The following is a 14,162-nucleotide window of genomic DNA, read 5'->3' on the forward strand; positions in this document are numbered from 1 at the left end:
TATTGGTGGTTGTATACAGTGAAAGTAAATAACAGTGAAGTGCAATTGTGCAACTGTTGGCTACGTCATTTACAGTAGTCAGTGTTGAACTTCCACCCCTCTTTTTACAGCCAGTATAACAATGCAGTACATTGATGAAGAGGACTATCAAAGAAGTAAAGCAAGAAAACGTTACTTGTGGAAGAAATTGACATTTGTAATTATAAATTGTGCATAGATTGTTTAACAAGATGTATACATTTCTGATTTCTCACATTGATTTTGGTCCTCATGATACTCAATTATGTCATCATTCCAAGACATTAATGACTCTGATTATCTGTATTTATCCTGAGAACTACATTATTGTATCTTATTGGAAACTGAATTGTGTGCAGACTTCTGCTTAACTCTGTTTAGGGTACCCCTACTCATTGTGACTGTGTGTGTGTGTGTGTGTGTGTGTGTGTGTGTGTGTGTGTGTGTGTGTGTGTGTGTACTCAAGGAGAGTGTGCAAATACTGATTGAGGCTAGATGCTTCCTCTAGTTATGTTTTACATATGATTTAACTTATTGATATATGATTACAAACTTTATTCATTTTGTTGTGTCAAAACATTTATGCTGTTGTGTACCCAGTGTGATGTGGACTCATGGGTTGGTCCCCACATCGCAGGCATATTAATATTTTGTCATTATTTTCTCTTCTCGTGAGTAAACATATCCTTACATACTCTGATTTATGTGGCTGATTGATTTTGTGCTATATTCCTACTTGTGATTGTGATTTTCAGACAAATGCCGACTTTCATAACTACAATACCCGTAATAGCGCAGCACTCCATACTCAGAAAAGAAAAAGAACGAATACACAAAGGCATGTGAGCCATATCGGTGCAAAACTGTACAATGCGCTGCCAGTCAACATCAGGCAGTTAGAAGATGATAACAAATTTAAAACAGAATTTAAAAAATTTCTAGTAGAACAATGTTTTTATTGTGTAAATGACTATGTAGCTCAATAAATGTTTGCTGATGATATTTATAAAGGGAAAATGGAACATACTCAAAGTTTGCTAAAATCTATGAAATGATAATAAAGAATAGAATTGTAAGTTTTATAACAAAGTACAGTATACTGCATTCATCACAACATGGTTTCAGAGAAGGGAAGTCAACAAAAACAGCATCAACAGATATAATTGAGCACACTCTTAATTTACTTGACAGGCAACAAAAGACTTGTGGGATTTTTATGGACCTATCTAAGGCATTTGATTGTGTGAACCACTCAAAATTAATGATGAAATTATATCAGTATGGAATTAGAGAAAAATGCTATGACATACTTAAATCATACATTACAAATAGGAAACAATGCACAGAAATCAGACATACTAGTGGGGGAAATATAACAAACTACATATCAGAATTACAAACAGTTAAACACGGTGTGCCGCAAGGGTCTGTGCTTGGGCCAATACTATTTATACTCTATGTAAATGACTTCCCTAGCTATATAAATCAGAAACTTATAATGTATGCTGATGACACAACAATCATTTGCACAGCTGACACAAAAGAGGAGCTTGAGAAGGAAGCACTCCTGACTATTGAAAATGCAAATAAATATTTAATGCAAAACAACCTGTTTATGAATCAGTCTAAAACAATGAATGTAGTATTTCAGACCAAGCATAGTGAAAATTATAATATAAATGTTAATATAAATGGAAAGACTATTAAAGAAGTAACCAGCACAAATTTTCTAGGAACTATAACAGACAAACATTTGGCATGGGGGGTACACATAGATGCACTGTGTAAAAAGATAAACAAACAGATCTTCATCATGCATAAAACAGCTAAGACTGTGGATGATAAAGTCCTCAGATCAATGTATTATGGACTTGTCTTCCCACATTTGTCTTATTCAGTTCATATATGGGGAAATGCACAAGCTGGCTACCTAAAAAGAATATTCACAATTCAGAAAAGGGCAGTGAGATGCATTGCAAAAATACCACCAAGACAGACCTGTAGGCAAGCTTTTGTACACTATAATATTATGACAGTATATTCACTGTATATATACCAAAGCATAATGGTGGTAACGTCAAGTGATAAACACCTCCTAAATAAAGATGTACACAAACACGGTACAAGAGGAAATGAAAATTACTACATGATAAACAGAAATCTAAAACTGTCTATGACTGCCCCAGAAGAAGCAGGCAAAAGGATTTTTAATAAACTCCCCAAAATCATTAAAAAAGAAACAGATCTAAAATGTTTTAAAAATCATTTGAAACTATATCTCACAGAGAAATGTATATACAGTTTGAGTGAATACTAAGATGGTGTTTAAATATATCATTACTGAAATGTACCTGTAAAAATTATCATTTCTGTATGTTTTTTTTATTTGTGTGTACGTATAATGTGAAACATGTAAAACCTTTGTATGATTATGGACTATTTCTGTTTAATCATTTGTTTCATTAATCATTTGTTTCATTTATATATATATTGAAATCAAGTTTGATGTTAATAGGCTATTGTATGACACACCCAATACTCTCAGCTGGATTATCAGTTGGAGTCCATGGGCAAAGAATAAATAAATAAATAAATAAATAAATAAATGTACCTAATCATTCATTACCTAATCATTCATTAAATTACATACTTAAAGGACAGCTGTTGTGTGATGTAAATATATACTTAAGCAGTGTGGTGTATATAAGGACTTGCCGTTTAGGGAGGACAAAACTAAAGCCTTATGAAAAACACACTATGCATTTAAAATAACAAGCAGGGATGTATATAGGCTATATTACTTACATTGTATTATTATTAACCTCATTGTATTATTTTGTTTTGTACTTTTTTAAGTATATATTGTTTGTGTCCATTTCTTTGAAATGGCTTGACAACATCCATACAATATTTATTGTCAACGGATGGATAAATGAAACAAAAATAAATAAATAATAAATATATTCTTCAGGTCAGTGCCCATCATTGTGAGTTTTTTGAGTCGGCTCACTTGTAAACTTAGGCTCTGAATTTTTTCTTTTCTTTTGATGATTATGAAGGTGTGACTTCATAGATGTAAACTTGAAATTTGTAATTCTAGTACTTTACTTTGCCTCTGCACTTATTTCTATAGTTTAGGGTTGTAAAGTTGTAGTTTGACTTTGTATCATTTGTCTTGGGACAGAATGTTCCACAGATCATATAATTTTAATGCCATGTCCTCATATATGTATAGATTATGACTTTTATAGTAGATATTTTTCTTATGTTTTCTGTAATACGTTAAGATTTTGGTTTTGCGATTACTATAAATATTTTATGTACCAGGTATTTCTATACATATGAATTATACTTTATGATGGTTAATATGCTTACACTTGTGGTATTTACTACGTCTGTAGGAACAGCGTTTCATTTGTGTATTATGTTCATTTACATTATGTTGTCACGGTAACTTTTCTCCATAATATTTTATTATTCATTTTTACTTAACATTAACAGACACTGAAGCCTCATTCATTGCAACACTGAAAGAGAGTTAAAGATTACAATGGGTTAGGCCATTCTGTTTGAAACTAGATATTTTCAAGGAACTTAATGTGAATTATGTCCATAATTTTGGAAAGTGTCACTGTTTGTCAATTTTGCCATTTCACTACACAGGTTTCACATTTATTTGGACAATAGGCAAATTGTAAGTAAGAAGAACTCTGTTGTAATCAGAAATTTGTATACCTTGTGCTGTGTTTCTAAGTTAACCTTTACTTATGTTCATGGGAAAGTGATGTTCATGCAACTTAAAATTTTCTTGTGATTTAGGAATTTTATTTAAGTTTGACAATCTATGCTCTATCTTTTGGCATCATTTCAAACACCATTTTTTAACCTTATAGTAGGTCCCAAAATATTGTAAACACATTGTTTCCATATTATGTGAGGGGGATGTTGTAACAGGATATCCTCCTCTAGTATTATTTTTCCTCAACACTAGTTGTTGATACCAGTATTATTTTTCGAATTTTGGAAAGGTCAGTATTATCTCAGTTGGTTTTCTGAAAATTTTTGTGTAATTATATACACTGTCCATTCACATGAATGGACACAGGCAGACAGTGTTTGTTGGTTACACCGTCCGGGTTATCTGGATACTTCCCACTAACACCAACCTGTCAGAACTCCGGAGATGGGAACTTGCCCTTCAGCATATCCTTTCTTCTCGCTATCCGCCAGGCCTCAATCTCCGCTAATTTCTAATTTCAATTTGCCGCCGCTCATACCTCACCTGTCTTTCAACTTCATCTTTGCCTCTGTACATCCGCCCCGACTGACATCTCTGCCCAAAAAATGCCCAAACTCTTTGCCTTTACAAATGTCTGCTTGTGTCTGTGTATGTGTGGATGGATATGTGTGTGTGTGCGAGTGTATACCTGTCCTTTTTTCCCCCTAAGGTAAGTCTTTCCGCTCCCGGGATTGGAATGACTCCTTACCCTCTCCCTTAAAACCCATATCCTTTTGTCTTTCCTTCTCCTTCCCTCTTTCCTGACGAGGCAACCATTGGTTGCGAAAGCTAGAATTTTGTGTGTATGTTTGTGTTTGTTTGTGTGTCTATCGACCTGCCAGCGCTTTTGTTTGGTAAGTTTCATCATCTTTCTTTTTAGATATATTTTTCCCACGTGGAATGTTTCCCTCTATTATATTCATATCATTAATTTGAAGCCAACAATCACGTTTGTTATTGTTATCGTTATTGTTATTGTCACTGTTACATTTCGAAGTCTTTTCTGTCGTCTTATTTCCTCCTTCTGTTTTTGCCATCACTTTCTATTCACCTTCTCCTTTTTTACCGTAATCCAGTATACAATTTTATCCCGTCGATATACACTCAATAATACGTAATAATACGTAAATCACTTCCAAACCATAACCAAAAAAATTTTTTTTTTCCGCTTTGCTGCTGTAAAATCCACCGTTTCCAGTCCACAAACAGTTCCTTTCAGCTATTAAACAAACCTTTCGGCCGTTTTAATAACTTTTGCTTTATTTCCATTTCCGTTTTTCTCACATCACCGATCATTTTTAGCCGCTTCCCACAGGTTTTAACGTCATTATTTCTTCATCAAACAATTGTTAGCTTCATTTCCATAATCTGCCACCACCAAACCACTCCTTTTAATACATCCTCACGTAGTTTTTTCGAAATTTTCCCGAATTTCTCCACCCTTTAACGTGTTTTGGCGGCAACACAACCACCTAACCTTTATGCACATCATTATCTACCTACACAAGTTCACCACAGGATCAACATAGCCCAGCCCTAACCAACCCTTTTTCGCCTTTTTTCACACCAGATCTCCATTTGCTTTCTAATTTTACCTTTATCTCTCCCCATATATTTTTTCATATTTATTCTCATTTTCATTTCAGCCTCGTGTTCCACTTTCCACCTTCTAGTACCATGTCACCCTCACAACACCTTCACAACGACCCCATTAAGTTTTATTTACATTCCCTCCGCAAACATGCCTTCGCCCTAGCCAGATTACACTCCCATATTTTATTTTCTCAGGCTTGTCTGTCATTTGGCATCACCCCCAAAGGCCTCACACTTAAAGTTCCCATCTCTGGCTGCAACCCTTCTTTCCATCAGTCCCTATACCAGTTCCAAACCAAACAATCCATTGCCCTCACCCACCTAATCCTTCACCTACACATCCACTCAGCCAATCAACACGCCCATCAACTCCTATCCTTTATAAAAATCCTCAATCTTTCCTCTCCCACATCCGCACCTGTTGTTCAGAGCATCCTCCTACAGGCCAACCGCAAATTAGAGCAGCATGCCACCCTCCACCTTAAAAAACTATCCAATCTCCTGGTTTCCCACCATATCCTTTTGTCTTTCCTTCTCCTTCCCTCTTTCCTGACGAGGCAACCATTGGTTGCGAAAGCTAGAATTTTGTGTGTATGTTTGTGTTTGTTTGTGTGTCTATCGACCTGCCAGCGCTTTTGTTTGGTAAGTTTCATCATCTTTCTTTTTAGATACATCTTTGTTTTTAGATATATTTTTCCCACGTGGAATGTTTCCCTCTATTATATTCATATATACACAGTGTGTTATATTTCAAGCAAAAATTTATAAAAAGGAGTTATTTTATAAAATATTGTAGGTTTGATCTTATAATTGGTAAGTACTTTTTTTTAGAAACATTTGAAGTTACGAAGTATTTACACAATTAAAATTCCTATTATTAATTACACAATCCTGTACTGTTTACTACATTTATTTCTGGACTCATTTATGAAATAATAATCAAAATTAATAATATAAATAAAACTAGTAGGAATTTGTTAAGAAAAATTCTAAACCCTTTGGAATATTGTTATTTCCCCAGAGTGTGGGGGTGGTAAGCTCGCCTCTGATGTGATCAGACATATTTTTGTGTGAACAATGTAATTTTGGCTTCCTTCACATGAAAAATCAAAAGACTATATGATATGCTAAAATGTGAGAGGACCTGATGTTAGATTTTCAGCTTCAAGAATCAGACCTATAGACAAGAAGAACTAGAGCCATCTCATCATGACAAGCTAAGTAAACTTGAAAGTTTATTGGAATCTTTGCTCCTCTCTAATCTTCATAAAAGACTTTGCTTATTAGTTACTTGGACTGGCCATTGTGGACAATAGATGGAAGAAGGAAGGAGGGGGGAGATTGATGTCTTTAATTAATTATGTTTGGCAGAAAATTACAAAGTTAAATACAGTATTTTGGAGTAAAAATAAGTTATTGACCCTTACTTTATTGCAACCAAAAGTTGCAGCATAACTGTAACAACAAAACAAAAAAAGACAAAGATATAATTTTATAAAATCACGGAACATGGCTGCATATAGAGTGAACACAAATATCTGGCACACTCACGCCACAAAAACTGAAAATGAAGCCACTAAGAAAACTGAATTAGAAATTATGTAAGCTAAGGGAGGAAAAGGACTCTGGACACTGGGAAAAGGTAGCAAGCAAAGGGCAAAAAAGGGAAACAATTGATAAAATTTCTGAAATTCAGTTACCAAGTCAGTTCGGCTTGCTATCTGAAGTAGTGGAGGAAGGGCCTGATTCAGATGTAGTTGAATGTAGGTTGAAGCAGAATACTAGCTTAAAGGAAAAAGACAGGTTGGGATCAAACCAGAATAGGAAAAGGCGAATTCTGCTTATAGGTAGCAGTCACGGGAGGGGTGTGGGCCAGCAGTTTCAAGAGAAATTACGTGCAGGGTACCAGGTCACAAGTTTTGCGGAATCAAGGGCTAGCCCTAGCCAGGTGACAGAAAACTTAGGTCAGGTATGCAAGGACTTTGAGAGGGAAGATCAGGTAATGATAGTTGGGGGAGCAGGAAACAGCCTGGCTATGAGTCTGTGGCAACACTGACGTGCCATAACATCTCTGGCACGCAAAAACTCTTTGGGGTCAAGGCGGCCATTATGTTCTGTCTATGTGATACTTTCGATGTGTAATGATGTATATCTGAAGTGTGACAATAAATGTGCTCATTGTTTTAACAAGTGGATCAATGGGTTGTTATTTAGAATGATAAGGACCCAAAATTCCACATTGGTGACCCCGACGACACACTCTTCCCATGTTCTACGTGAGTTCAATAACAAAAACAATCATGTGTGTACGAGTGAACCGCCTGTATTGTCATGTGGCCTACGCAACAAGGTGTACCGCCCTACGATTTCTACAGTCAGAATCCACCCACCTGCACTATGCATCGACTCTATACATCGAACATTTCGAGGCCCTGCAACCTGCGAGTCAATTGCAGTACCACAACACTCACAGACAACGCGTACATACCACCTGCCATCTTGCCTCAAGATCGTTCTTTCGAACATACAGGACAAAGTGCGAAAAAGAGATCCGGACATTCCACCGCTAACGTCGCACGCTCAGGGGTGCACAACCCCCCTCAGAACTTTGCACCAACTTTCAGAGCAGTGCCACTACACAGCTGCTACATCATCCGCGCCGCGATTCGGTTCCGTGCCTGGCTATGCACAGCCTCAATTTTCTGATCGAACTGAACAGTGTATAGTGACATCTCCTAGCACCTCGCCCACTTTTGCTACACATCAGACGGCAATTACATCCGATCTGAGGGGTGTAACAGTTAACGGGCCCCTGGGCCTACCCATCCCCCCCCCCCCCCCCTCTCCCGGCAGACGTCATATTGACTGCTCCCACACCTGTGGCTCTTACACACACAGTGCTCGTGGATTCCAAACCAACTAGGTTACCTAAACTGCCGAATTTTGCAAAAATGCAGCCCAACACATGGTTCACATTAGTCAACTCTATATTCGCCGCCACAGGCATTGACTCAGAAGAATCACGCTTCATGTGTTTGGTGGGACATTTGGATGACCATTTGGATCTGATTAGCAACTTTGTGATCAGCCCGCCGCCTTCACCGACATATACGAACACGAAAAGACTCATTTTGAAAGACTTTCTCGAGCTCTGGACGAGATTATTCATCATATCATTCATGAGGAACACCTGCATGACCTCACCCTATTGTAACTGATGTGTTGTGTGATCATGTCTGTTGGTGACATTCTGTAATCAAAAATTTCTGCTTCAACGCCATTTCAATAACTGCGGATCACTGTTCACAAATAGTCTTTAGTCTGGCCCACTTGTCTGCTGAATTTGTGCACTTCATAACAGATTGCAGTTGGTCAAACTCCACTGCAGTAGGTAGACTGAGCATTACTTTCACATTTAAGTCGCCCCAAGTTGTTTGGCTCTCACCAGCTTCTTTGGCCTTGGTTTCCTCTTGACGATATCAAACACTTTTTCAGCATGAAAAATAATTTGCAACTGATATTTCCACATTTGGCAATTTTTTTGTGTCAAATTTCTTGATACTGTATGTTTTCAATTTATCCATCTTCATGTAGGCTGAATGTAAGTCAAACTTATAATACTCAGTTCAAAATGAAAATGAAGGTTTTCCACAATAGACCAGACAAAAACAATGGTTTCAGAATTTGAGCGTCATGGTTCACAGGAATAAAAGTCTGACCAAAAGCAATGAATTCACAGAACAGAAACAGATACCATATGTATGTGTATGCCTGGGCCCATAATCTGATGTCTTAAATTATGTATGGCAGAAAATCACTGAGTGAAATACAGTGTATTGCAGTAAAAATAACTTATTGCTCCTTTCTTTATGCATCCAGAAGTTACACCATAACATTAACAACAAAACAAGAAAAAACAAAGATACAATTTAATAATGTCATGGAAAACAGCCACACTCAGAATGAACATAAATATCTGGTGCACTCACCATGAAACCTGAAAATGAAGCCACTAAAAAAACTCAATACGACAAGCTCATTGCTGTTGACAGAGATTATAATATGTTTCTGGGCAGACAATATTTGGTGCAGCTTACCAGTAACTAATGCATATTTCTCTCTTCCCAAACAACATAATAAGCGAGGGATGATTTATGGGGTCCAAGGTTTTTGTAGGCTCACGAAAGATACATGTAACTTTTCTCCTCGGATCCAATGCTTGCATATCTTTTCAGTAAAGCCATTCACTGCATCCAGAGTGTTTTTCACTTGGGAACCAAACTTTTTACTTATAATAAATCATTCTTTATCATAAATGTTGTGATCTGGTGTGCAGTTACTTTCTCTAATACTTTTGACAAGATTGGAAGAACAGAAATAGGATGATAGTTTCCTATGCCTTATAGCAATGTGTAATTTTTTACTGCTACTTCTCTGACCAACATTGTGAATTAAATTTCTGGTTATGAAGATGTAGATGAAGAAAATATCTACAAGGAGCTAAACAACAATGCCTATTAAATGGAATTTGAGCATCTATGTGATGCAGGTATAGTGAACAATTTGTGTTCAGTAGAGCATGAGAATGAACTCATTTTCTTCCCCACCTCAGCCCTGAAAAATGCACAACAGAAAGACTACAGAAAGACTATCACACAATGAACTTTCGGCCAAAGCCTTCTTCAGAAAGGAAAAGAAAAAAACACAAACATTCACACAAACAAGCACATCTTTCTTGTTCAGAAAGCATGTTATGTCACTTCTTGGTAGGTGGATCATTTATTACACTTATACTCCTGTATTTCCAAACATAAAATAATTAGGCACGTCCACTATCTTGTTCTTACCTTTCACATTATAGTAAACATATTTACACAGATTCTAGCACTGCATTAGTGCAAAGGACCAGCAACAAAATTTAATTATAATTTATTTAGTTTTCTATCACAATTGCATGTAATCTTTAATGGTGACTATTTTAGAAAATGCACATTCATTTTCAAACAATTGCCTGCATCTCCAATATTTGACTGTAACATTGACATAACATATGTTATGTTGACCTGCTGTATGAACAAGCCTTTTGCATCCTCCAAGGGGATTATGTTACAGTCAAATATTAGACATGCAGATAATGGTTCAAAAATTAATGCATGTATTCAAAACAAGTTAATTAAAGGTTATAAGCAATTGTGACAGAAAACTAATCAAATAATGAACATTTTTCTATGGTTTCCTTCCATTAATTTTCTCATAGTTTTTCAAATATATTCTTCCATATATTAAGTTAACTATCTGAAGGGAGATGGAAGATTAGGGCACAACATCTGCCTTCAATGTTATCATTAACAATGGCATCTATTTTTTTCCATATTGATTTAAAATAAAGCTTTATTTTTAATATTACAGTACTTACTTCCATAATAATACTGGTCCACTGTTTTTAACCATCCAACATCATCATGTGAATGTGGTATCATGTGTACATTTATCATGCCAGGAATGGTTTCATGGCATGCCTAAACAGTAGATAAATTTTCTGTAAATTGTTTTGTGTTATATGCATTGATAATAACAATCTTATAATAAACATAAGAACTAGTTCATGGACACTTCACAAATATATTTTCAGATTGTTATTCACAAAACTCTTGTTATTTACCTGGACTTTCCACTGTATGTTATTTACCTGATGGTATGTGCATCTTCATGTTGAAAGAAATTTACATTATATATCAGTCATGAAAAATAAGTGGAGTTTTGTACAATTATAATGTTACACACTTGACAAGGGCTTGGTCATGTCATTTGGCTAGTTAGCCTGCTTAGTTTATGATAAATAATGCACAAACAATATATCATTTGCTCGGATGACAATGAATTTATTTGCCCTCCCCCCATGAACCATAGACCTTGCCATTGGTGGGGGACGCTTGTGTGCCTCAGTGATACAGATAGCCGTACCGTAGGTGCAACCACAATGGAGGGGTATCTGTTGAGAGGCCAGACAAACGTGTGGTTCCTGAAGAGGGGCAGCAGCCTTTTCAGTAGTTGCGGGGGCAACAGTCTGGATGACTGACTGATCTGGCCTTGTAACACTAACCAAAATGACCTTGCTGTGCTGGTACTGCAAACGGCTGAAAGCAAGGGGAAACTACAGCCGTAATTTCTCCCGAGGGCATGCAGCTTTACTGTATGGTTAAATGATGATGGCGCCCTATTGGGTAAAATATTCCGGAGGTAAAATAGTCCCCCATTCGGATCTCCGGGCGGGGACTACTCAAGAGGACGTCGTTATCAGGAGAAAGAAAACTGATGTTTTATGGATTGGAGCATGTAATGTCAGATCCCTTAATTGGGCAGGTAGGTTAGAAAAGGGAAATGGATCGATTAAAGTTAGATATTGTGGGAATTAGTGAAGTTCGGTGGCAGGAGGAACAAGACTTTTGGTCAGGAGAATACAGGGTTATAAATACAAAATCAAATAGGGGTAATGCAGGAGTAGGTTTAATAATGAATAAAAAAAATAGGAATCCAGGTAAGCTACTACAAACAGCATAGTGAACGCATTATTGTGGCCAAGATAGATATGAAACCCATGCATACTACAGTAGTACAAGTTTATATGCCAACTAGCTCTGCAGATGATGAAGAAATTGATGAAATGTAAGATGAGTTAAAGGAAATTATTCAGATAGTGAAGGGAGATGAAAATTTAATAGTCATGGCTGACTGGAATTCGGTAGTAGGAATAGGAAGAGAAGGAAATGTAGTAGGTGAATATGGATTCAGGATAAGAAATGAAAGAGGAAGCCACCTGGTAGAATTTTGCACAGAGCATAACTTAATCATAGCTAACACTTGGTTCAAGAATCATGAAAGAAGGTTGTATACATGGAAGAAGCCTGGAGATACTAGAAGGTATCAGATAGATTGTATAATGGTAAGACAGAGATTTAGGAACCAGGTTTTAAATTGTAAGACAGTTCCAGGGGCAGATATGGACTCTGGCCACAATCTATTGGTTATGAACTGTAGATTAAAACTGAAGAAACTGCAAAAAGTTGGAAATTTCAGGAGATGGGGCCTGGATAAACTGACTAAACCAGAGGATGTACAGAGTTTCAGGGAGAGCATAAGGAAAAAATTGACAGGAATGGGGGAAAGAAATACAGTAGAAGAAGAATGGGTAGCTTTGAGGGATGAACTAGTGAAGGCAGCAGAGGATCAAGTAGGTAAAGAGATGAGGGCTAATAGAAATCCTTGGATGACAAAAGAAATATTGAATTTAATTGATGAAAGGAGAAAATATAAAAATGCAGTAAATGAAGCAGGCAAAAAGGAATACAAAAGTTTTAAAAATGAGATTGGCAGGAAGTGCAAAATGGCTAAGCAGGGATGGCTAGAGGACAAATGTAGGGATGTGCAATGAGCAACAAAAAAAGATGAGTATTTTTATTATTAACAGAACTGGTTATTAAAATTTGACTGTCCTTGTCACTCGGTGCAGTGTGTCACTACCTGAGTGTGGCAAGAACTGTGAAAATGTGACCAGTTGCCCTGATTACTAACTTACTCCAAACACCACTAAGTTCAGCATTGGGCAACAAGAGGGTGGGGACAGTTAGAATGTGGTGGCATCGTCCAGGATTTTCTGAAAGTGAAATGAGAATGCTGTGTTGGACTAGTTTTCTTCTTGCAGATTAAAAGATATTGTGAAAATTTTGTGTGAACAATCAGCCAAATATGAACCACAGCTACAAAACAGCAACAATAACAGCAAAAAAAGAGTTTACAACAAGAAGAAGAAAAGGAAGAAAAAAAATAAAAAGTGAGGTGAAAAATTAGCAATGTCGACATCTCCAATGGAGATATTTTCTTTATTTTTTTCTTTTTTGTTGAAGTGCTTCATTATACAGGTATTAACAGTGACAGTTATTGAAGAATCTAGATCAACAGGAAATAATACAGACATGGGAGACTTAAGTAGTGTAGTGAAACAAGAATTGGAAAACGTTAGTGATGAACTTGTGAAAACAGGAAAAACTAAAGGATGAATTAAAATGAGATGATGATAATGACATAAGTGCCAAGCTATCACTGTTAGTAAAAATGAGCAATGATAATACAGACCAGGTAATAAAACTGAGTAATGATTAGTTCAAAAAACTCTGTCAGTCAATAGGAACTTTATTTGATTGTGTCAATAGAAATACAGCTCAATTAAATGATAAGACTCAGTTTACAGAAATTGGTCATTAGTAGGAGTGTTCTATGATTAAATTAATAAGTGAAAATTTAATAATGAAGTTGCAAATGTCAAAGATGAGATCACTGAAGTTAGCAAAAAACAAAATGGCTTTTGAAAAAGTCTATGAGGGAATAAGAACTGTCAACAGAAATGTAAATAGTCAAATTTTGATTTAAGAAGCTAATGTGGAAACCAAACTGGCACTTGTTGAAAACAGCTTTGGTGAACAGGTGAAAACAGCAGACAACAAATTCACAGAAAATGTAAAATTAAGTAACAACAAAACTAGCAACCTACAAAGCAGTGTTTCAGCTTTGTGTAAAAAAGCTGAAGAATTGTCTAATGATGTAGTTAACAGAAATCTTGTTAACAATGTTGTTACCACTGCAGTGAAAAACTTTTGAGGTGAAGGTAGTTTACATCTCGTAGATTTTCTGCAGCGTTACTGAGATAACTTTGTGTCTAATATGACTTGATAATATGAAATTCAAGTTTGTTACGATGTTTCTGGAAGGTGAAGCA

General features: G+C 36.3%; 1 protein-coding gene and 1 long non-coding RNA gene across 3 annotated transcripts in view; one reads left to right on the plus strand and one right to left on the minus strand.

Annotated features, from left to right (window-relative positions):
- LOC126419664 (lysosomal alpha-mannosidase-like) overlaps positions 1-14,162 on the minus strand; it is a 247,851-nt gene that overhangs the window by 213,131 nt on the left and 20,558 nt on the right. Inside the window, exon 2 of the mRNA XM_050086854.1 lies at positions 10,806-10,908. Coding sequence (XP_049942811.1) covers positions 10,806-10,908 — 103 coding nt within the window. The remainder of the gene's footprint in view (positions 1-10,805; positions 10,909-14,162) is intronic.
- The window catches only part of LOC126419687 (uncharacterized), a 181,863-nt gene continuing 172,124 nt past the window's right edge, over positions 4,424-14,162 (plus strand). Inside the window, exon 1 of one of the 2 annotated variants that reach the window (XR_007575993.1) lies at positions 4,424-4,650. This is a non-coding gene — a long non-coding RNA (uncharacterized LOC126419687). Of the gene's footprint in view, positions 4,651-5,907; positions 6,032-14,162 lie in introns of those variants that run through there. The other variant, XR_007575994.1, reaches the window with a different exon arrangement.

This window comes from Schistocerca serialis, chromosome 1 (genome assembly GCF_023864345.2).
Source record: "Schistocerca serialis cubense isolate TAMUIC-IGC-003099 chromosome 1, iqSchSeri2.2, whole genome shotgun sequence".
In the NCBI taxonomy this organism is placed as follows: Eukaryota; Metazoa; Arthropoda; class Insecta; order Orthoptera; family Acrididae; genus Schistocerca; species Schistocerca serialis.